The sequence below is a fragment of the Notolepis coatsorum genome, assembly GCF_963971535.1.
Source record: "Notolepis coatsorum genome assembly, chromosome: 11".
Taxonomy (NCBI): Eukaryota; Metazoa; Chordata; class Actinopteri; order Aulopiformes; family Paralepididae; genus Notolepis; species Notolepis coatsorum.
Window position 1 is genome coordinate 44,564,616 of NC_140175.1, and position 25,000 is coordinate 44,589,615.

At 44.9% G+C, this 25,000-nt stretch overlaps 1 protein-coding gene across 1 annotated transcript in view; it reads left to right on the top strand.

Moving 5' to 3' along the window:
- rc3h2 (ring finger and CCCH-type domains 2) overlaps positions 1–25,000 on the top strand; it is a gene marked incomplete at both ends in the record, with an annotated part of 43,703 nt that overhangs the window by 14,489 nt on the left and 4,214 nt on the right. The window contains 14 exon segments of the mRNA XM_084324919.1: positions 3,053–3,075; positions 3,077–3,172; positions 5,372–5,401; positions 5,403–5,485; positions 5,980–6,303; positions 6,878–7,080; positions 7,324–7,628; positions 8,290–8,436; positions 17,372–17,422; positions 17,426–17,493; positions 17,495–17,519; positions 20,394–20,546; positions 21,978–22,227; positions 24,713–24,797. Coding sequence (XP_084181045.1) covers positions 3,053–3,075; positions 3,077–3,172; positions 5,372–5,401; positions 5,403–5,485; positions 5,980–6,303; positions 6,878–7,080; positions 7,324–7,628; positions 8,290–8,436; positions 17,372–17,422; positions 17,426–17,493; positions 17,495–17,519; positions 20,394–20,546; positions 21,978–22,227; positions 24,713–24,797 — 1,843 coding nt within the window.

Consider the following 25,000-nt stretch of genomic DNA (forward strand, 5'->3'; position numbering starts at 1 on the left):
AGTTTGTGTCGTCAAAGAAACAGTTTTGAAAATGGCTTCCCCTTTTACACTGGGAGACCAATCGCAGTAGTGTTATATCTCCCAGTACAGAACTTCTGTGAGAACGTCGGCGGCTGTGTCCATTCTCGTCATATAATTCTAGGTAGATTCCACAGCCATGAACATCTTTACATTTATTTTTAATTCGTAGGTAGTGGGAGTAGTTAAGGTTCGGGTTTATGGTTACGGATAGGCTTTATAATGACTGAAAATGATGACGACTTGTGGCTTTGCAGCTTGGGCCAAAAACTGATGACCCCCGAATACAATGCTGATGACCCTGTGTGATCTAGCATCTACCTTGAATCTAGGTGGTACAGCAGGAAGTGCACTATAGCCATTAAACCACAGCCCTAGGCACAATATAGACCCCACCTAAATACACACAGACCCCTAGAACTTGACCAGGTTGTAATGTGGACACCATGTTTCTGTCCCTTCTGTATAACTAAGGGCTCCATTCTCATCTAATCCGACAATGCCAGCAATGCATACTAGCATTGGTGTGGATGAGGGATGATCGATTGCGTTAAACTTTTTCGCGGAACGCCGCTTGGATTTTTTTGGACAGCCCCTGGAAACGTTTCTTTCTTGCATTGTCTGATTAGATGTGACTGAGACCTAAGTGTTGGCTGCATTATGCCCCCAGTGCCATCCATAACAGCACCATGGTAAGATGCCAAACATTCAAAGCATCAGCTGGCATTAGAATCACCACTTAGTTAGCAATGACCGTTATGGAGCACACACACATCTGCTGCCAATGAAAACTGCAGTGCCCGGCGGTACACACTCTAAACAGAGACCATACAAAGAAGACCGTACACTGGGTACACGTAGACCACAGTCCAGGTGTAGTCTGACGTCACTTTAGTTTCCCACGCGGTCCACCCGTATAGGGATTTATCATTGGGAAGATGTATTATCGGCTATTGTAATAATTCTGCCTCATGAACATTGGGCAAGCTTTCCACTTTTGCACAAAATGAGTTCCCTTCTATCACTAACATTATTGTTTAAGCATTTTTGGTTGAAATAAAATGATACGTAATTATTTTACAATTAATTGCGAATTGCTTCATGTTGAGCCTATAGATTGCGGATGAATACACACAGAAAGGTACACCATGCCAATGTTCATGCTTTATTTGTTTTAAACGAGACGATTTAGAAATGTGTCCATTGGAAATACATTGCAATTTCAAGCGAGGTGGCTTCGGCTGGAAACAACAATGACGTAACCACTACACTCCCTATAAAACGGAGGTGTTTGGGGAAACCCTGTATTACTAATACAGGACAGACAGGGTTGGGACAATAAACCCTGTATTACTAATACAGGACAGACAGGGTTGGGACAATAAACCCTGTATTACTAATACAGGACAGACAGGGGTTGGACAATAAACCCTGTATTACTAATACAGGACAGACAGGGTTGGGACAATAAACCCTGTATTACTAATACAGGACAGACAGGGTTGGGACAATAAACCCTGTATTACCTAATACAGGACAGACAGGGTTGGGACAATAACCCTGTATTACTAATACAGGACATAACCCCTGTATTACTAATACAGGGACAGACACAGACAGTTGGGATGATTAACCCTGTATTTTTTTTTTTTATCCACTTTTTCTCCATTTTCTATATTTTCTCCCATCCCAATTTCATATCATCCAATTCAACCCTCCCCTGTCACAAACGCTGTTTCTTGCCTCCACAAGCCGGCTTGCAATGTGGACTAAGTCATACATAAGCACAAGTCCCCTCCGGTACTTGAGGTAACAGCAGTCGCATCTTTTCACCTGCGCAGCTCGATCTCTCAGTGGCGAGGAGTAACGCGTGGAGGCTCACAGCTGCCCCCGACACTTCCTGATTCTACTGCGCAGGGCAGCCACGCAACCGACCTGTAGGAGTCGCTGTCCACAACGCCCGATCCCCACCCATCAGTTTCCCACCCCCCTAATACGGCCAATGTGTATTAGTATGAACGACCAGCCTAAATCTGAAAGCAATGTGGAGCGCTGGGATCGAACAGGCGATCCCAGCGTCTCCGCATTCGTGGCGAGCGCCTTGCCCACTACGCCACGTAGCGCGCCCTAGGATGATTAACCCTGTATTACTAATACAGGACAGACACAGACAGTTGGGAGGATTAACCCTGTATTACTAATACAGGACAGACACAGACAGTTGGGATGATTAACCCCTGTATTACTAATACAGGACCCCAGACACAGACAGTTGGGGATGATTAACCCTGTATTACTAATACAGGACAGACACAGACAGTTGGGATGATTAACCCTGTATTACTAATACAGGACAGACACAGACAGTTGGGAGGATTAACCCTATATTACTAATACAGGACAGACACAGACAGTTGGGAGGATTAACCCTGTATTACTAATACAGGACAGACACAGACAGTTGGGGAGGATTAACCCTGTATTACTAATACAGGACAGACACAGACAGTTGGGAGGATTAACCCTGTATTACTAATACAGGACAGACACAGACAGTTGGGAGGATTAAACCTATATTACTAATACAGGACAGACACAGACAGTTGGGAGGATTAACCCTGTATTACTAATACAGGACAGACACAGACAGTTGGGATGATTAACCCTGTATTACTAATACAGGACAGACACAGACAGTTGGGAGGATTAACCCTATATTACTAATACAGGACAGACACAGACAGTTGGGGAGGATTAACCCTGTATTACTAATACAGGACAGACACAGACAGTTGGGGAGGATTAACCCTTGTATTACTAATACGGGACAGACACAGAGTTGGGAGGATTAACCCCTGTATTACTAATACAGTGACAGACACAGGGTTGGGAGGATTAACCCTGTATTACTAATACAGGACAGACACAGAGTTGGGAGGATTACACTGTATTACTAATACAGGACAGACACAGACAGTTGGGACAGTTCACCAGAAGTTGCCAGAGGACATTGCTGTTGTCTCTGTGTATGCAGACGCCCCGGCACCGTCGTGGGAAAGAGTTGGAGAGTGTGATGCTCGCCGTGAAGGTGGTGGTCCACGGCCTGGTGGAGTTCATCCAGAACTTCAGCAAGAAGAGTCACGACACGCCGCAGGTCAGCCGGGTTTGGACCCCGTCGATGGGACTTTCTCTTTCTCGGAATGAAATAGTGAAATTTTAACTATATCTGTCCGGGGACCCACTAGAACCGCCTCAAGGACCCCTGGGGTTCCCCAGACCCCACATTGAGAACAGAACCACTGTTTTTTTTTATATTCTATTCTATTTGTATCTATACTTTAAGATTTCCCAAGGGGATCAATAAAGGATCATCTTATCTTATCTTATTTCCGCTAGATGAACGTAATTGTGAACGCGTTCATTCTCTGCGCTCTATCACAGTATAACTTCGTTCAAAAGTGTGCCAGATTTCTAAAAGCCTTCCAGGCGAAAACCCAGCTAAAACCCACTGTAAACAGGCCTTAATATGATGCGGAAAACCTCTCAATCTGGCAACAGCGAGCCTGCACTGTCACGCGTAGGCAGACTACGCACCTGTCACCCCTGGCTGTCGCACTAACAAAATACATCATCACAACAACGTTGGAGCCGGCGATTAAAGCAGGCACATACACATGATGTATTGGCAAAATTATTGTCAGATGTTAACAAAGAATTACAAATCCACAACTTACAGTAACAGACAACGCTTACAATTGTATAATAGCTCGCAGGCAACGTATTGAAAAAATAACTAATAAACTATAACTAGTTCATTTTTGAAACCATGAACTTTAGTTAACAATTTTGAATTATGAACTATGAACTGAACTAGTTCATTTAAAAATGTGTGAACTTGTGAACTGAACTATTTCATGTAGAAAGTGAACTTTCCCAACACTATATATGATATATTATGTATGGTATGTTATGATATGTATGACATGATACACCAACATATATTATGATGTATGATATGTATGTCATCCATCAATCGCATCATTTTGCTTGCATTAATTGCGTTAACGCATATTAAGAAATTTGTAGAAAGATGCATCTGTAGGGGCTGCAGTCATAAATAAATGGTAAGGGAAAGTAATCATAAGTACTTGCTGGTCAAATTCCTTTGATATGTAACAATATATTTGTTAGCAGGCAGCCCCTTCGGGCAATCTCTGGTAACATACTGCTACCAAGCATAATCAGCAAGCATAGTGTAGCTCAACCTGTGTAACGTTACTTAGTGCTTGTTGTTCCAATGGGAAAGACTGTTCATCACTGCATCGTTTATACCACTTGTTTTAATCCAAAAATCTGTTTGGAAACTGTGTATAATGAAATAAGACATTCAAGGGATGTCTGGTCACATATTATTATCCTGGTTTGCATATCAGAGTGATCAGGAATGTGATCCACCTGGCTTGATGTCAAAGCTATGGGAGGAGGTTTGGGGTCAAAAAAGGGTGATGCGATTACTGTAATTGCAAAGGTTCTTGAATGAATAAAACATGTTTACTTGTTAATAACATTGTCAAGTTATGTTATAATATGATATATGCTGGAAGAGAGAGGTAGAAAATTAAATGAGGAAGAGAGAGGAAGAGTGAGAATGGGAAGAAGCGGAAAAGAGAGGATAAGGGAGAGAGAAGAAGACAATGAGAGATAGAGAGAGAGAGAGAGAGAGATGAGAGAGATGAGAGAGAGAGAGAGAGAGAGAGACAGACAGACAGACAGACAGACAGACAGACAGACAGACAGACAGACAGACAGACAGACATGACAGACAGACAGACAGACAGACAGACAGACAGGACAGACAGACAGACAGACAGACAGACAGACAGACAGACAGACAGACAGACAGACAGACAGAGACAGACAGACAGACAGACAGACAGAGACAGAGACAGAGACAGGGTGATAGAGAAAGATAACTGGTTTAAAAATAATTAAAATGACAACATATTGAATGGGATTCATATGCTGTTATCATTTGATATGATGTGGCATTCTGATACTAGCTAAACATGTTATTATTGTTGGTAGCCATCCATTTTGGGCAGGTGTTGACAGGTTCGCGACTATAGCGTTAGTTATCTACGTAGCAACACCTTGCCCAGCGTGGGCTCCTTTGCACAGGTGGAAACAGACAACAGACGCTACCACTATTTTACAATTCCTGGATATTTTAAAGGCATAAGCCTCATAAGAGGATTTCTGTGAACAAATCAAAGGCCATGAGGTAACTGACCACCATACATTCTCTCTTGTTTTATTGTTTAATTAACCCTCTTCATTGTCCATCTGTCCTCAGCCCCAGGCCAACAGTAAGTATAAGACCAGTATTGTGTCGAGACCTCCGTCAACAGGGGGGCTGCCCTAGAGGAACCAACTGCACCTTCGCACACACACAGGATGAGCTGGAGAAGTAAGCTCTGTCAGTCAGTCAGTCAGTCAGTCTGTCTGTCTGTCTGTCTGTCTGTCTGTCTGTCTGTCTGTCTGTCTGTCTGTCTGTCTGTCTGTCTGTCTGTCTGTCTGTCTGTCTGTCTGTCTCTCTTCCGCTCTCTCTCTCTCTCTCTCTCTCTCTTCTCTCTCTCTCTCTCTCTCTCTCTCTCTCTCTCTCTCTCTCTCTCTCTCTCTCTCTCACACACACACACACACAGGCGGGTTTTGTTATGAGCACTTAACCAGGTACAACTGCTAAATGTCTCCCTCCCCTCCTCTCATCATCTACTCTCTTCTCCTCTCCTCTCCCCACATCCTCCCCTCCTCTCCTCTCATTCTCTCCGCTCCCCTCCCCTCATCCTCTCATCCTCTCCGCTCCCCTCCCCTCATCCTCTCCTCCTCTCTGCTCCCCTGTCCTTTTCTCTCGTTCTCTCCCCTCCTTTCCTCTCCTCTCTTCCCCCTCTCTTCTCTCTACAGATTCAGACTAAGGAATAAGAAGATCACTAGTGTGGGTCGTCCCTTCCCGTTGTCCCAGGGGATTATGGGAAAAACCCTGAGCATCGATGGAACCATCCCAGATATCTCTCTGGGACTGTGTCAGAGTCTGAAGGGGATGGGAGGGGAGAAAGGAGGGACCACTCCCACGGAGGGGGTCCCAGTCCTGCCCCACGCTCAACTCATTTCCAGAGGCTCCGACCTGATGGAGGAGATGAAGAGAGCCGTACCGAACGGATCCAATGGAGCTACTGGGTCCAACGGGCTTTCTGGACCTTCTAGAAGCACCTCTGGGTCTGTGGAACAGTAAGATTCAGTTCATATTCTTTTACTATATTCCACTCCTACAGACCTATTCAGTAGAATTCCGTTAGGGGAACAGCCTGGGCCCACGTTTATATCTCCTGTCAGTTATTGATAATAGCAAACTGCAACAGGAAGTAAACTTGGGCCCAATTTGAATGTTTACATTGTGAAGTTAGAAACGGTCTATAGGTGGTCTCAGCGGAATGTTGGGTGCATTGCTAGGCAACAGCTTTGACTGTGCTAGCACCTCCGTGACTGCAGCAGCGCTATGTGTTTTGGTTTGTTGGTTGGTTGGTTCAGACTGTGTGACAGCGTTCGCTTCATTGCTTCATCAGTCACCCTTCCCCTGTACAGGATTATAATTTTTTTGGAAAAAATTACTGGCAAGGTTGTCTATATGATATTCAAACAATCTCTCTCTCTCTCTCTCTCTCTCTCTCTCTCTCTCTCTCTCTCTCTCTCTCTCTCTCTCTCTCTCTCTCTCTCTCTCTCTCTCTCTCTCTCTCTCTCTCTCTCTCTCTCTCTCTCTCTCTCTCTCTCTCCATCTCTTTCTTTTTCTCTCTCCATCCATCAGGAAGTCTCTCTCTCCTCCCAGGACTCCAGTCAGCCAGTCCTCTGCTTTGTCTCCTTTGGCAATAAGTGGGCGGGGTGACTGTGGCGCTGTGATGCCCAAACATGGTCAATTCCTGCTGAGAGGGTCACACCCATCTCAGGCATCAGAGCTCTACTACCAGGAGCCCCGCACAGCGTATGACACGCCCCCTTATCAGCCAGGCAGTGAGTTCTTTTTATGAATCATATACTGTTATGTGTTATAGTGCAAAGACACATTAATACATCTGGACTATTTCAGATCAATTCAAATTGTAATCAGTTTTTTAACTGTCGTATGTTGTGTTGTGTTGTGTTCCTCTCCTCTTCTCATCTCCTCTCCTCTCTTCTCCTCTCTTGTTCCCCATCTCCCCTCTTCTGCTCTCATCATCTCATCTTCTCTCTCCTCTCTCCTCTTCTCTACCCCAGGTTCTTACTACCCATCCAGTCTTCATCCCCATAAACCCTGCATGGCTCGGTTTCTCCGTTCCTCCAATGTCCCAGAATCCTCTCTGCCTCCCTCCATGGCCCCCCCACCTCCCTCCTATCCCCCTGACCCTCAGGGGCCACACTCTTCTTCCTCCTCTTCCTCCCCCTACCCTCCACCACCCAGGGACCGGTTGGGGCCTCCCCCCTACCACCCTCACCCGGGCCAACCTCCGTACGGGCCCCTGCCCCCAGCCCACGGTGTGTATGCCCCCCTGTATGACAGCAGGAGAGTGTGGAGGCCCCAGGTGAGATAACCTCTATAACCTGTAATGATGATGATGATGAGGAGGAGGAGGAGGAGGAGGAGGAGGAGGAGGAGGAGGAGGAGGAGGAGGATGATATCATTGTTAATTTGATTATTGTATTATTATAATAATAATAATTATTATTATTACTATTATTATTGTTGTTATTATTGTTGCTTTTGCTGTTGTTGTTAGGGACTATTTTGTCGAGTCTTGTTGGCTCAGGTTGCCATGATATAGATGATATTCATATTTATACTTTTTTAGAAGAATATGTATAATTGTATATCATTTATGTTTTTTTTATTTATTTTTTGCTATAGCCTGATAAGTGGTCGTCATTTACAAGTGGATCAGTGAAACTTAAATCCCTATATTTATGAATATAACCATGATTATGATGGCAACTATGATTTTGATTGTGAATGAGAATGTAATTATACTTATTATACATTATATTTATATTATATTTTTTCTATTTCAGTGTCATGCGCTAAGGGCCCCAGCTCACATGGGCTTACAAGACACTACCAAACAGAACACTAAATCCTAAATAAAAGACAAATAAATTACAGAAATACTGTCGGGGAAGTTTGACTTCTCAATTGATTACATGAAGTGGTTGTGAACAGGAAGGTGATTGTGGTTGTTGTGATTCCAGCTGTACCACAGAGAAGACGCCAGGAGTAACTCCCTGCCTCCGGAGGTGCTTCATTCCTCTGTCTACCAGCCTCCGCTCAGGGAGAGGTTCAACTCTCTGGACAGCAACTACTGCTCCAGGGGAGAGCACCGCGCAGGCCTGCACAGGGTAAGAGAAATAAACGCACCAGACCTGGAACAAGATGGATCAAGTGCCCTATTTCAGAATGACATTGTGATGTAAACAGTAGGCATATTGCTGTCTCATGAGAGGGGGGTAAATGCTACACGGTCTAACTGAAAATAGATCAGTTGTGGAGGCTGTAAAACCTACCATTCAGCTCATGCAGTGGCTAAAAATAACCCCCCATTAATTTTGGCTAGCTAACCTCCCCTCCACAAGACATTTGTTTAGAGCAATCACTCGTCTGGGTTTGATGGCTTCATAGAGCGAAGGAACCATTTTAAAGCCTCTTGAAGTCAAATCAATCAGAATCCGATTCTGTGGTCCCGTTTCCTACGCAGAGTTGGATGACGTTCCACTGTCAAACATCTCTGCCCAAACAGGAAGGAAACTAACCGGTGCTATCTATACTCATATTATTTCCCCTTAACAGATAGATAGATAGATAGATAGATAGATAGATAGATAGATAGATAGATAGATAGATAGATAGATAGATAGATAGATAGATAGATAGATAGATAGAGGATAGATGGATAGATGGATAGATGGATGGATGGATGGATGGATGGATGGATGGATGGATGGATGGATGGATGGATGGATGGATGGATGGATGGATGGATGGATGGATAGATAGATAGATAGATAGATAGATGATAGATAGATAGATAGATAGATAGATAGATAGATAGATAGATAGATAGATAGATAGATAGATAGATAGATAGATAGATAGATAGATAGATAGATAGATAGAAACTTTATTGCCATTTCAACACTGTTGATTGGGATTTGTCTTGGTGCCACATACAGTACAGACAATGTTAAAAACATACATTATAAAAACGCAAGAATACAATCCCCACAATAAAAAGTTTTACACAAACAATAAAAAGAAAAAGTGCTACAGTACCTAAAATAAATTGCTCAGTGTTCCCGTTTTTAAAGTGCATATTGTCTTAAAGTGCATGTTGGCTGGTGCTAGCCCTTGTTGTGCAAAGTGCCTGTACATTTGTACTTGAGTTCAGGTGACGGACAGCCTCTGGATATGTACTGTTTTTAAAACGGGATGTCCTGCACCTGAGACTTTGGAGTCTTCTGCCAGAGGGAAGGGGGTTAAAGAGGTCGTAAGCAGGGTGAGAAGGGTCCCTGATCACCTTTTCCCCTTTCCGCCGGATTTGTGTGGCATAAATGGAGGCCACAGAGGGGAGCTCACAGCCGATGATTTTTACGCTGTGCGTACAGTTCGTTCTAAATGTCCCCTATCATGGACGGTGGTGTTTCCGTACCACACAGTCATTGAGAAGGTAAGGACACTCTCCACAGTGGCTCTATAAAAACTAAGCATCGCCTCCCTGGACACACCAAACTTTTTAAGCTGGCGCAGGGAGTGGAGCCTCTGGTGGGCTTTGCTAATTATGAGGCTGGTGTTAACTTCCCATTTTAAATTATCACATATGGTGATGCCGAGGAATTTAAAACTGTCTACCCTCTCCACCTGCTGGCCGTTTATGTACAGAGGAGGGTGGACTGCCTCCCCACGCCGGAAGTCAACTATAATTTCCTTTGTCTTAGAGATGTTTAAAAGCAGGTCGTTCTCCTTGCACCATACAGCAAAGCTATCGACTTCAGCTCTATAGGCCGATTCATCCCCGTTCTACTGTTGTGTCATCCGCATATTTAAAAAATCGGACAGAATCAGAGTGGGAGGCACAGTCATTAGTGTATAGACAGTAGAGCAGAGGAGAGAGAACACAGCCCTGGGGGGCCCCGGTGTTCAAGGTCCTGGATCTAGAGAACAAATTACCTACTTTAACCACTTGTTCTCTGTCTGAGAGAAAATCTAGAATAAAATAGCACAGAGACTCATCAATTCCGAGCAATTTAAGTTTTTCAAATAGTTTAAAAGGCACAATCGTGTTAAACGCTGAACTAAAATCAATAAACAAAATTCTTACATAAGTGGCAGAGGCCTCCAGGTGCTGCAGGATGGTGTGTAAACACATAGATACAGCATCCCCTACATAAGCAAACTGATACATGTCTAATTTAACAATACTAGATAAATGATCACAGACAAGCCGCTCGAACACCTGCATAATGACAGAGGTCAGAGCGACGGGCCTGTATCATTCAGACAAGCAGTGCTAGATTTCTTGGGCACAGGTATGACTATGGCAGATTTATAGCATGCCGGGACTTTAAGTGTGCTGAGAGACCAATTAAAAAGATCTGTAAAAACAGTAGCAAGTTGGTCAGCACTATTTTTCAGGGTAAAAGTAGACACATTGTCTGGCCCTGCGGCCTTCCTAACAATTTGTTTGCGGAGTAAGGCTCTGACTTGGTGTTCCTCGACTACAAAGGGGGGGGGGGGGGGGTTACAGGACCCATTCTATCAGCTACCCTAGGTTGATCACCTGAGTGCACATCAAATCTGCAATAAAATTCATTAAGCTTGTCAGGGAGTAGGGGTCCACATTCTGAGCTGACTATTTATTCTTGTACCCAGTAATCATATGTAGACCCTGCCAAACCCCTTTTGCGTCCCCAGCTTTCAATTTGTCCTCAAGACTATCTCTGTACTTAGCCTTAGCTGTTTTCACACTTCGTTCAAATTCATACCTGGCAATTTTATAGAGATCTGCATCTCCACTTTTGAAAGCCTGATTCTTCTTAACCCAGAGACTTTTAACCTCTTTATTAAACCATGGCTTATTATTGCCATAGATAGTCATCATCTTTGATGGAATACACCTGTAACATATTGAATAAGTAATATTATATTATTATTCCCCCCATATTTAAAAGTTAAATATTAAATTGAGTGGCGTCTGTGCAGCCTTGTTTATTCACTGTGTCTGTGGAAACGACAATGAAGGCAGCCATAAAGGTATGTTTCCTCACGCAGAAAAGACATAGAACTATAGTCTGTTTACTTTTCTGACAATTACATCACTGCATAACTCATACATGTTCAAACAAGCTTAATTTTATTAGGGATACTCTGTATAATTTGGTTGCGTATGTCCCTTTTTGGTACAAACATTTGCTCTCTTGGGCAGAGGTGTTGAGCAGGCTGTGATGTACAGGCGTGGAGACAGCTCTGCATAGGGCTGTGTTCCTACCTCCTGACATTGCAACATCATTGTGATGCATGGTGGGTAGAGTGAAATTCAGACCCAAGGGTGCTGTCGGTGTACTGCCTGGCATTGACAGAAATGTGCAAGATAAGGCCTGCATTCACCGGTATCTCCTGTTAACAACGTCTGAAGCAAGACTGGGCCAGATTCTCTACAAGCATTTTGAGCCAAATTAATATTTTTGCAATAAATAGTCTGAGAAAAGCAATTTAATTCAAGCATGCACTGTACCCGATTGGTTGCTATGGTAACAGCTGTTTGCGTGAGGTGAAGTAAGGTAAGGCCCACTTCTGCAGCCTGGAAGTTTGACCTGTTTTTCTTTGACCGGATGAGTCATCTTCCGACTCCTATATGGAAAATCATTGTTGCTATCCCTGTCCCACAGCCGAGGCAGACCGGAGCAAGCTGTCAGAGCGATAGGTATTTACAGCCTGGTTAGTGTGGATAGTACTTACTGAATATTGTATACTGAACTAGTTTGACCTACTGGATGTTTAAGGGGTGTAGGCCTACCATCGACCCTCTCTGACTCTGCATTTTCCTCCCCTTCCACACTATTTTACTGTCTCCCGTCCCCCGAGTTGAGCACCACCCCAGATGATTGTGATTGGTTGAAGAAATTCATACTACCCAGCATGCTTATCTTTTCTCTGAGACCAACATTAACTATTAAAGGATTTGATTTTGAACCTGAACCCTATCGTTCTGTAGTGAGGAGGATGGACATTTGATAATTGGATATAAAACCTATCCAACATGTTCGGTGTCTTGAGAGTCACCCCCCAGAGATACACCCAGAGGACAGCAGACCTTTAATGAACTTGATTTGATTTGATTTTATTAGGGATCCCCATTAGCTGGTGCGATAGCAACCAGCTAGTCTTCCTGGGGTCCACACACACAAAAAAACACACAAAAAAATCACTATTGCAAAAAACAAAATTATTAAAAGTCAGTACACACAATGCATAATGAACCTACTGTAACAATTAATATAGCTAAAATTACATTAGTGTAAAACAAAAACAAAAAATTACTTTACAGTGTTAAAAACAATTTAAAAACAATTTAAGATTCTTTTTAAAAGTGAATCTACTGTAAATGCAGCAGAGGTTCAGAGGCAGGCCATTCCACAGAGTTAATGCTCTGAAAATAAAAGATCTCCCAGAGCGCTGGTTCTAGGACCTGGCAATTCAAGCTGCCCACTACTGGAACCTCTAGTGTAATGCTTGTGCACAGTATTACTAAAAACAATCTGATTATGTATAAAAACAGGAGTCTTACTGCTCATGACCAACTTGAACAGCACAAGTATATTAAAAGACAATCTATTTTCAACGTTAAGCCAAGAGAGGCGGGCATGCATACGGCTCACATTAGACTGCAGACATTATTTCCTCAACTAGTTCCTCAACTCTCCCTGAGTTGGTCCTCCTACTACAGTCGAAAATAACTGAGGAAATAGTGTCTGCAGTTAACTAGAGATCGTCTCTCCTCCGGGTGATGCCATCCGGTGGAGTTTCTTGGGCGTGCGATGCGGCCGAGCTCTCAAGACACAGACAGAACACATTGGTAAAGTATTGTGTTCCATTATCACATTTCCCCCTTTCAACAGAACACTAGGTTTCAGGTGAAAAATACCTGTTTTAAAAATGTACAGTATATGGATGGTAGGCTGCCACCTACTGGTAGGGTTGCGTATATATCTACTCAACCTAATAATGAGAACAGTGCCTGTTTGTCGTGCTCTAGTCTAGGCAGACTGAAGGAACCTTTCACTGTAATCAGAGAAGTTCACAGTTCTGGTGATAACAGATGCCGCTCTGCCTCATCCTAACCCTCACACTCTTCATCTCTGCATTAATTCCAGCCTCATGTGAGTTCTGTCGACTCCTGTCTTCCCACCCACCTGCTACCCCACCCCTCCCCTCTCTGCCTCCCACTGTAACATAGTATAGAAACTCACACTCTCTTCATATTCCACCTCCTCCTTCTTCCTTCCCAAATATGTCTTCTGTCTTTCACTCCTCTCTCTCTTTCTCTCCTCCTCCTTCCCCTGCTATGACGCGGTCAAACTGATTTTTGGCCACGACAAATTTCCTTGCATGCTGGTGCGCAGGGTACCGGATATGATGCTGCTCGGCAGGCACGTGCACACATAGAGCCCAAGGGGTGCTTGAGCACCTGCCCTTTTGAGCCTCATAAAAAAGTGCGCATATAGACTGCTCTTCCAACTGAAAAATGTCAGGATAGAATCAAAATATTAGGTAAAGAGAGAGAGATGCCCCATATTCCATTGCAGTTTGCACGGCCTCCTCAGCGTGCCTCTCCGCGGACCTATATATTTTATGCATAGCGTGGGTGGTGATAATGATGATGATAGAAACCGCTGTGGTAATAATGCTGGTATTACACTCATTGAGGGACACGAAGAAGTCAAGTCCGATTGGATTTGGGAATCTCAAATACAAATCGGGATTGGAATAAAAAATGCATTTATATTAAACAATACAGAATATACAGCACTTCTTGGGGTCTGTAGGGTAAGCACTTATTCCCTCCCCCCTGAACATTTATGGAGATGTATGGGCCTTTTAAGTCAGTGATAAAAGTGTCTTCAAGGATAAGTGAGCTCCTGCACTGATTATTATAGTTCAATATTCAATATTTGATCACCAAAACCCCCCAAAAAGCGTAAAAAGGGGGCCCCCCGCCTGAAAGGGCCCTTAAAAACCGGGCTTGCGCGCTCGGACAAAACAAAAAAAGGTATAGTGCCCTTTTCAGCCTTTGAGCACCTGCCCCTCTAAAGTCCTGTGCACGTCCCTGCTGCTCGGTGTTCAGTCACCAATCACTTTCACCGGAATCCTTTAGGTCGCTCCCACATTGGTTGAGCGTAGGTACGCGTGCCGCGTGATTTTGCAGGTCAAAGTTGAACTGATTTGAACATTCATCAAACAAGCAACGGAAGGCACCACAGTTTTGTGTTGAATGAGAGATGAAAAGAACATGGTATGGTAAATGTGACCATCCAGTACTCCATCACACCCCCTTGTCTCTCTTTCTCTTCCTCCAGTACTCCATCACACCCCCTCACTCTCTTTCACTTCCTCCATTACTCCATTGATTGATTGACTGATTGAAAACTTTATTAACAGATTGCAGAATGGGTACAGTACAGTACAGCTCAATACATACAATTGTTAAGGGGATGCAGACCAGAGAAAGACTTTGGAGGTGGTTGGGTGGGGGGGGGGGGGGGGTGGGGGGGACACACTGTACATTGGAATATTGACAAAGCCATACTTGGTCATTTACTGTACATTGGAGGGGGTTGGGTTAGGACATTTGCAGGGGCCAGTTTCGAATTGCAGTCTCCCGTAGGTGTTCTTTGAGAGTGTTTTTGAAAGTGGGTAGTGATTCACATTCCTTTACAGCTTTAGGTAGGGCGTTCCACATTGATGTGGCATAATTGCGAAACATGTTTAGTCCCTTGTTTGAGCCGAATCTGGTTTAACATGATTTGTGGAGCTCCCTCTGGTGTTGTGATCGTGGTATTCACTGACATTTGGGAAGTATTTTGACATGTACATGGGTACCTTGGTCGTGTAGTGTATCTTGTAGAACAGGCCCATTGCAAGTTGCTGTACTCTGTCGTCTACTCTAAGCCATCCTAGGTTGTCAAAGTGGGCAGGGGTGAGGTGGGTTCTAGGAGTAAGGTCAAGCAGTAGTCTGACCAGTTTGTTTTGAGATGTTTGTAATTTTGTTTTTAGTGCTTTTGAGGTGCTTTGGTACCATGGGGTGCAAGCATAGTCGTAGTACCCTTGAATGAGTGCTCCTGCCAGAGTCTTCAGGGTATTCTTGTTTACCAGAGAGGAGATCCGGTACAGGAATCGAGTTCGTTGGTTGACTTTTTTTTATTACATTGGATGCCATTTGGTCACAGGAAAGATTAGCCTCTAGGATGGAACCCAGGTAGGTAATTTCATCTTTCCTTGTGACAATATTGTCACCCACTGTAACTGAGAAGCCGTCGGTCTTGCTGAGTTTGTTATTTGAACCGAAGAGAATGGACTCTGTTTTGCCCATGTGTAATGATAGTTTGTTATCGGCGAGCCATATGCAGATTTTGCCTAGTTCCGAGCTGAGGGTTTTTTCAACCTGCTGTAACTTGTTCTTGTCAGAGACCAGCAGGGCTGAGTCGTCCGCATCACACCCCTCATCTCTCTTTCTCTTCCTCCAGTACTCAATCACACCCCTCCCCTCTTTCTATTTCTCCATTACTCCATCACACCCCTCCTCTCTCTTTCTCCTCCTCCATTACTCCATCACACCCCCTCCTCTCTCTTTCTCCTCCTCCATTACTCCATCACACCCCTCCTCTCTCTTTCTCCTCCTCCATTACTCCATCACACCCCCTCCTCTCTCTTTCTCCTCCTCCATTACTCCATCACACCCCTCCTCTCTCTTTCTCCTCCTCCATTACTCCATCACACCCCCTCCTCTCTCTTTCTCCTCCTCCATTACTCCATCACACCCCTCCTCTCTCTTTCTCCTCCTCCATTACTCCATCACACCCCCTCCCCTCTTTCTCTTTCTCCATTACTCCATCACACCCCCTCTCTCTTTCTCTTCCTCCATTACTCCATCACACCCCATCCTCTCTCTTTCTCTTCCTCCATTACTCCATCACACCCCTCCTCTCTCTTTCTCCTCCTCCATTACTCCATTACACCCCCTCCTCTCTCTTTCTCTTTCTCCATTACTCCATTACACCCCCTCCTCTCTCTTTCTCTTTCTCCATTGTCCTCCAACCCATTTCCCTTCCCATATCTCTCTGACTCTACCTCACTCTACCACCCTCTCTTTCCTTTGTTCACCTTATCACTCTTTCTCTTCCTCCTCTGTTCTCTATCCTGCCATACCTCCCTCTTGCCATGTTACTTTATGATGATGATGATGATGATGATGATGATGATGATGATGATGATGATAACTAAGACGACGGTGTTGATGATGATGATGATGATGTTGTTGATGATTTTGATGATGATGGTGTTGTTGATGATGTTGGTGTTGATTCAGATTCAGATCAGATTCAGATCATTTTATTGGCACAGCTTTTTAAAATGTACATACATTCAGAAAAACGTGAGATGCTTGTTTGGTTTGGTAGACAACAATATACAATGATGCTATACAATGCAAGGTAAAAAAAAAAGCAGATAAAATATAAAATAAATTATTTTACAGTGTAAGTATCAGTCATGATGGTGGTGATGATGATGATGATGATGATGATGATGATGATGATGATGATGATGATGATGATGATGATGATGATGATGATACAGTGATAGCCATGTCTGGTTTGCTGCTGTTGTGTATTATATTAGTTTATAGCTCCGTCTGTGCGTTGGGGCCATGTTTCTTATCTTGTGCTGTGGTGTTGTACTTGCTGCAGCGCTGATTGCCTATTTGGGACAATAAAACGGACTTAACTTGCTTTCTTACTTCCCTTTATCACTCCATCTCTCCCTCCCTACACCCCTCCCTCCTTCCACCTCTCTCTTCCTTCCTCCCTCCCTCTTTCCCTCTCTCTCTCCCTCCTTCCTTCCACCTCTCTATCCCCTTTTCCCACTTTACATCCCTCTTTACATCCCTCTCTCCCCCTTCCCCCCTCCCTCTCTTCCCCCTCCCTCTCCCCGCCTCTTCCCCTTCACCCCTCCATCCTTCCTTCTTCCACCCCTCTCTCCCTCCTCCATCCCTCTCTCCATCAGGACTATGGCCGTGTTCCTCTGGGTTATGAGGATCTGTTCAGGAGGAAGCAGTGACGGGAGCATCATCACCACCATCATCATCATCACCATGACAACGCCAACAGGCCCTCCCCATCCTCCCCGTCTCACTGTCGACTTCGCAACGGAGGTAGGATCTGTTTGTGTGAGTGTGTGAGTGTGTGTGTGTGAGTGAGTGTCAGATGGTGTGTGTGTGTGTGTGTGTGTGTGTGTGTGTGTGTGTGTGTGTGTGTGTGTGTGTGTGTGTGTGTGTGTGTGTGTGTGTGTGTGTGTGTGTGTGTGTGTGTGTGTGTGGTGTGTGTGTGTGTGTGTGTGTGTGTGTGTGTGTGTGTGTGTGTGTGTGAGAATCCCTTGCTGTTATCGAGATGGAAATGGTGGAGTTCTGTAAGTATGGCTCGAGAATATGGAATAAATCAATATCACGATAATCATAAGGTTTTCTTCTCAATACCTATAATGATATCTGCTCATGTAATCACCTCATGGTCATGTAAAGTGTGACTTAAAACCTAAACTGCAATTTTCAAATGACATCCCCACAATTATTTAAGATCAAATTCTGGAAAAACTATGATATTGAATTATCGCCCAGCTGTAAGTATGGTTCATTAAAGTGCAGATAGAGAGAGAGAGAGAGAGAGAGAGAGAGAGAGGAGAGAGAGAGAGAGAGAGAGAGAGAGAGAGAGAGAGAGAGAGAGAGAGAGAGAGAGAGAGAGAGAGAGAGAGAGAAGAGAGAGAGAGAGAGAGAGAGAAAGAGAGTGAGAGAGAGACATACAGTGAGATACAAAAAAAACTTTTCAGTAGTTTGGACATGTTGGTTTTTGACCCATACACATACTGTACAGTACAACTCGCATGACCCAGCACCTCTGTACTGTACAGTACAACTCTCATGACCCAGCACCTCTGGGTCATCACTCGCTGGCCAGGCTGCAACGCCAGAACATAGGTCATCATTTTGACCTAAAAAGTTGTTTATAAACCTAACCCTAACCTTACCCCAGAGGAGATCTCATGTCCCACCCTAACCTAAAATAGAGGTGGGAAAGAAATCCATGAATTTTCAAGATGGAAAGCATGATCAGCAATGATCACGTATCACCAATAGATGTGGCCAAAACAAAAACAAGAGGATCTTGCAGATTATCACTTTAAAGAGTACCTAAACACATGGTCATTTTGCAGCCCTAGTGGTTGCTCTTTTCACCGTGCTGCACACTCTGCCCCGCCCCAAGCTGTGATGTCAGAGTACCTCTTTGGAGGTTCTATCAAACTCTAGGGGGGGAAAGTAGTACTCTGTTGGTGGAGGGGCAGATTGCACAGCACAGTGAAAATATCAACCACTAGGGCAGCACAATTATATGTTGTTATGTTGCCAGCTATTACAGTACCATGTAGTTCTGCTGACAACAGCAAATAATGTGTAATTGACTTCTGCTGACAACAGCAAACAACGTGTAATTTACCTCCGGGGGTAATGAAGTTTCTCTTATTTAGTCTTGTCGGAGAGATGATTTCTCTGCAGAGGAACTGAGTATAATGCCCTGTGACTCACTTAGAACAATGAAGTTGTATTAGACTCAGTGCGGCACAGTGAGGAAGAGAGTAATGAAGTGGTGTAGCTGCTGTATACTGTAGCTTTTGTTTGTGTGGGATTTAACCCCCCCCCCCCCGCAAAGCTGTGCTTCTCTTGCTGTTGCTCCAAAGCTATTTTAGCGTGCGATTGTTGCTTAGCAACTGAGGAGGCAGCTACCATATAAAGATGCACTAATAGGATCAGGTACGTGTGTGTGTGTGTGTGTGTGTGTGTGTGTGTGTGTGTGTGTGTGTGTGTGTGTGTGTGTGTGTGTGTGTGTGTGTGTGTGTGTGTGTGTGTGTGTGTGTGTGTGTGTGTGTGTGTGTGTGTGTGTGTGTGTGTGTGTGTGTGTGTGTGTGTGTGTGTGTGTGTGTGTGTGTGTGTGTGTGTGTGTGTGTGTGTGTGTGTGTGTAAATCCCTCCTAAAGAGGCGTTGGTTTCTCTTTCCTCATATACAGGTTCAGGGGTGGAAGAGTTGAACATGGAGTTTAACATGCTCTACCTATTGAGCTACACAGGGAATAGAACCCCTAACCCTGGCAGTGTTAGTGCCATGCTCTACCCATTGAGCTACACAGGGAATAGAACCCCTAACCCTGGCAGTGTTAGTGCCAGTAGCCACGTTTCACTTCCCTTCCTTTCTCAAGTTAAACTTCAAAGCCTCTGCCTTTGGGTGGACTTTTCATAATTCCACTTCCTTTTTTTGTATCCCCTTTTTCTCCTCTTTTTCTCCCATCCCAATTCCATTGTGCCAATTATTCCCTCCCCTGTCTTGAACGTTGCTTGCATATGCCCCCCACTGGCTGGTTGTAGGGAGGATAGAAGCCTTGCATCACGTGTCCCCTCCGGTACACGAGGAGGCAGCCTGTCACATCTTTTCACGTGCCAGCGCGGACTCTCATTGGCGAGGTGTAACGCGTGGGAGGCTCACACTACCCCCACCATTTCCTGTCTCTGCTGTGCAGGCGTCCCCAACCGACCTGTAGGAGTCGCTGTCCACAATGTCCAGATTACCACCCATCGACTTCCACCCTCTAACTCTGCCAATTGAGTTAGTATGACGACTGGCCCAAGCCGGAGGCAACGCCGACAGCCGGAGTCAAACCCGGTGTATCTTGCGTTGGTGATGAGCGCAATGTCCGCTGCGCCACCCAGCCGCGCCCTATAATTCCACTTCCTGTGATCTCTGGCCAGTTTAGTCTAGACTCTAGATGTTACTTTATCACTTTATCTCCCTGAGCTGGAAATGTGAAATTCTACACCTTGCTCTGCTGTTCCTGTTTGTACCTTTTCATATTTCACTGTCTAATGCATTTCTAATGAGTTTCTTTTTTAATTTATATTCAATATTCTAATCTTTCTTTCTATGTCTCACTCTCTATCTCCTCTCATCTGTCTCTCTCTCTCTCTCTCTCTCTCTCTCTCCCAGCATGTGGAGAGTGGTGGAGGTCAGTGTGTAGGGTGTAGGTACAGAGGGGAGGACAGTTTGTCTCACTACTCTCCGTGGTCCTGTGGTACCACCGGGCCCTGCCTCAGCCCCTTCCAGCCAGAGACACACACTCACTCCTGCTCAGAGCACATGGTGAGCCTAATGCTTCTCTATCTCTCTCACACACGCACGCACACACACACACACGCACGCACGTACACACATCCGGATTCACTACATCAAAAAACTGTTATGATTCAAGGTAGGAATGTTGAGTCCAATAGTAGAAATGAAGAAGGAGGCGGAGATGGTGTTGCTCTTTTCAAAATATGTGTTATTTTATTATCAGAAACACTAGAGCAAGATAATGGAACGAGAAAGCATACTGTAGCCAGGCTACAACTGAGAGATAATTTAGCATAGCGAAAACCGTACACAAGACGGAGAAAATAGTTCAACACAACATAATAACAAAACTGGACCAGATGTCCCACTTCTGTCCGAGGCCGACTGCTCGCAGTACTTCTGTTGAAGATCCGACAACAGACAGGAGAACAAAGGATTACTATAAAGGCAAAATACCCAGCAAACCCCACGTAGTAATTAGTGACAACAAATCACAGGTGACAATCAATAAGAGCTAATTGCAGAGAACAGGGTGAAGTACTCCAGAATGGCAGTAGGGTTTCCACTCCTGAGAGAGGACAGAAACCCCAAACGTTACAAAATCACCCCGAATGTTTTCACTTTTTAAAATATATCGCTCTATGATTAATGACATCATGTTGCCGTTATACATCCAGACTCCGGAAACTGGATATATATATTTCCAATCTATAATACTGACACTCAACGTTCACCACCTTCAAATCAACCGCATTTCACTGTATGCCCTGGTATGTATGTGATGAATAAAACTCTTGAATCTTCACCTAAGGCTCAACTAAATTAAATGTCTGGGTCACAGTTTATTTTGATAGTCCGTTATAGACTATCTACATCCTTTCAGTAGTGTGTCAAATGACTGCAGACTGTATCTAGACTTTCAATTGACCATCAGCAGACAACAGAGTAGTTTCAATAGACAGACTTTCAACAATTTATTCTGGATTTGTGGTTAAGGTAAGAGATAGGTTTATAGGTGAATTGAATGATGACCCCCTGTTTACAGTCAACTGAGGGCAAGTTACTGACACGCTATTGATCACATGTAGAGAGTCTACAATGGACTAGTAAACTAAAGTGGTGTAGCCTTCCTTTAACTCTATGAACGGGAACACTAAGGGCACAGCTACATTGATCCATCACAAAAAGGGATATAAAACAGTTGGAAGATATTATTGTCTGTTTGTAAATTAGGACCTAACCATCGTGCGTTCGCAGAAACAACAGCTTGGCTGACGGATGGTGACGTATCCGTCTGTCCGTCAAAACAGATACAAATCTGTCTGAGATAGACGCATCATCAGTCCTGTCCCACAGACGGACGCTCCTCATTGTAAAATAATTTAAAACAGACATAGACGGACAGACAAAACAGAGCAATATAACCGGGCCCTAAGACTCCATGACTCCTGTATCCAGGAGCTGGATGGAGGAGGAGGAGGAGGAGGAGGAGGTGTTTCTGGTGGGGTGGGGAAGCGCTGGCTGCACTCCCTGGAGCCTTACCGCCGCCTGAAGGACGAGGACCCCATCATTCCCTTCGGCGAGGGGCCTATCATCTCCAAGTGGGGAGCCATATCACGTGCCGCCCGCACGGGCTACCACACCACCGAGCCCGTCCAGGCCACGGCGTGCCAGGGCAGCGCCAGCACCACGCCCGTCAACTTCAGAGGTACAGGAGAGACACAGTGGTGTTTGTGTGTGTGTGTGTGTGTGTGTGTGTGTGTGTGTGTGTGTGTGTGTGTGTGTGTGTGTGTGTGTGTGTGTGTGTGTGTGTGTGTGTGTGTGTGCAGGGGCGTAGCTGGGGGGGGGGGGGGGGGGTAGCTTAGGATGATTCCAAGGGCCCAGCACTGGGGGGGGGGGGGGGGGGGTCCACATTTTTTATTTATTTTTTTACTAGACATCACTCAGGTGTATTATTGATGCTCTCATTGATACTATGTTTGTTTCTGAAGTGTGTGTGTGTGTGTGTGTGTGTGTGTGTGTGTGTGTGTGTGTGTGTGTGTGTGTGTGTGTGTGTGTGTGTGTGTGTGTGTGTGTGTGTGTGTGTGTGTGTGTGTGTGTGTGTGTGTGTGTCCTTCGGTCTCCAGGTCAACATACAAAAAACCGAAGTCATGTCCCAACTCACTTCCCGAACCTCTACACCTCCCAGTTTTCACATAAACGGTGTTCCACTCAAAACAGTGGATCATTTCACCTACCTCGGCTCCACTCTGTCCTCATGCTGCTCCCTTGACGCGGAGATACACACACGTATCAATAAAGCGGCATCATCCTTTGGACGCCTACGCAGCAGGGTTTTTGAAAACCGAAACCTGAAGATCAGCACCAAGGTTGCCGTTTACAACGCAGTATGTCTCTCCACTCTGCTCTATGGAGCAGAATCCTGGACCCCATACCGCCGGCACATCACCAACTTGGACGCTTTCCACATCCGTTGCCTCCAAAGGATCCTCGGCCTGACCTGGGAAGATCGAGTCCCCCACACAGACATCCTCAACAACACCAACTCAATCTGTATGGCCGCAGCTGTGGCCAAAAAACATCTTCGTTGGATAGGGCACACCATACGTATGCCTGACCACCGCCTGCCCCGCCAAGTCCTCTATGGCCAACTGAGAGGAGCAAAGCGGGCTGCTGGAGGCCAAAAGAGACGCTTTAAGGACTACACCAGGGACCTCCTAAAGTGTGCAAACATCACGCAGCTTGAAACTCTGGCACTCGACAGATCAGCCTGGCAAGTCACTTGTGCCACTGCAGTTTCCCAAATACACCAAACGAACCAAGACCGAAGATCTGAGAGGCGCACGCAACGACACCAGCGGGCGGCTGGCATCCCCCAGGTATCTGGCTTCCCTTGCGCCATCTGTGGACGGGTGTGCGGCTCAAGGATCGGACTCAACGCCCACGAGAAGTGGCACCAGCGGCAGTGTCGCTAACTCCCCTCCCCACCCCCCCCTCTCCCCATCCCTGGAGCAAGCGTCATCATCGAACACGATGGACAGCTAAGAGAGTGTGTGTGTAGGTGTGTGTGTGTGTGTGTGTGTGTGTGTGTGTGTGAGATATATAAAGAGAGAGGGGGGGCTTTGGTAGACTATTGCATTGGTCCATTCATTGAAGATGAACGCAATGCGACATCCTTTACTAGGCTCACCCACCAACAGTGCAGGTGCTGAACTGCTGATCCGAATGTATAGGTAAAAACCATATTATGCGTTTTCATCAATAAAAGAATTGCCAAAAAAAAATCACTCACATTCACTGGGGGCCTATACATTCTTTCATGGGGCCCCGAATCTGGAGCTACACCCCTGTGTGTGTGTGTGTGTGTGTGTGTGTGTGTGTGTGTGTGTGTGTGTGTGTGTGTGTGTGTGTGTGTGTGTGTGTGTGTGTGTGTGTGTGTGTGTGTGTGTGTGTGTGTGTGTGTGTGTGTGTGTGTGTGTGTGTGTGTGTGTGTGTGTGTGTGTGTGTGTGTGTGTGTGTGTGTGTGTGTGTGTAATACTGGCCTTGCAGTGCATCACTAAGCAGAACTAGACAGATAACCCACAATATGTTTTCCTCCAATAAACAACAAGGCTTGACTTTTCTTGTTCATATTTACTGAAGAAGCATACTGTGCAACTGAAAATGCAAACAGAAAGACAGATGGATACATCCAACCATTTTACTATTTGCAAGTTGTACAACAAATACATTCCACACTGAAATAATTTAACCTTTAAACCTCTAATAACTTAGAAGATAAAATCAGTTTACAACTAATTCAATTAGGCTAGCTAACTGCATTGCAAATGTCAGGAGTAGCTACATGGAGAGACACATTAACTCCAAAGGTTGCAAACTATCAAATTTCAGAACTACAAACATCATAATTTATAATCATAATCATATTTATTTAACTATTTGTTTAACTACTATATTTAAGAAGCATAAGAAGAAGAATTTGTGAGAAGAAGTGTTTGGCTGAAATGCACAGCAGCGTGGCTTCTGGAAATCTGAGGAATTGTTTCGCTTATTTCCCATTGAAACTTGGTGCTTCATTGCAGGAAGAATGAAGCTTTGATTATTCCCTGAAAATTACTACGGAGGCTTCGAAGCTCAAAACCAGGTAAATCAGGACCTAATTCACGTATTTTGTCTCTATGTTGCTCTTTCAGACTATGGTTCCCACCTGGACCATGGAGACTACAGGTGGAGCCCCCGAGGATCAGACTCTTCCAGTCACTCCAGCTTCCTAGAGAGGTACATCACTCCATATCACTCCAGCTTCCTAGAGAGGTACATCACTCCATATCACTCCAGCTTCCTAGAGAGGTACATCACTCTGTATCACTCCAGCTTCCTAGAGAGGTACATCACTCCGTATCACTCCAGCTTCCTAGAGAGGTACATCACTCCGTATCACTCCAGCTTCCTAGAGAGGTACATCACTCTGTATCACTCCA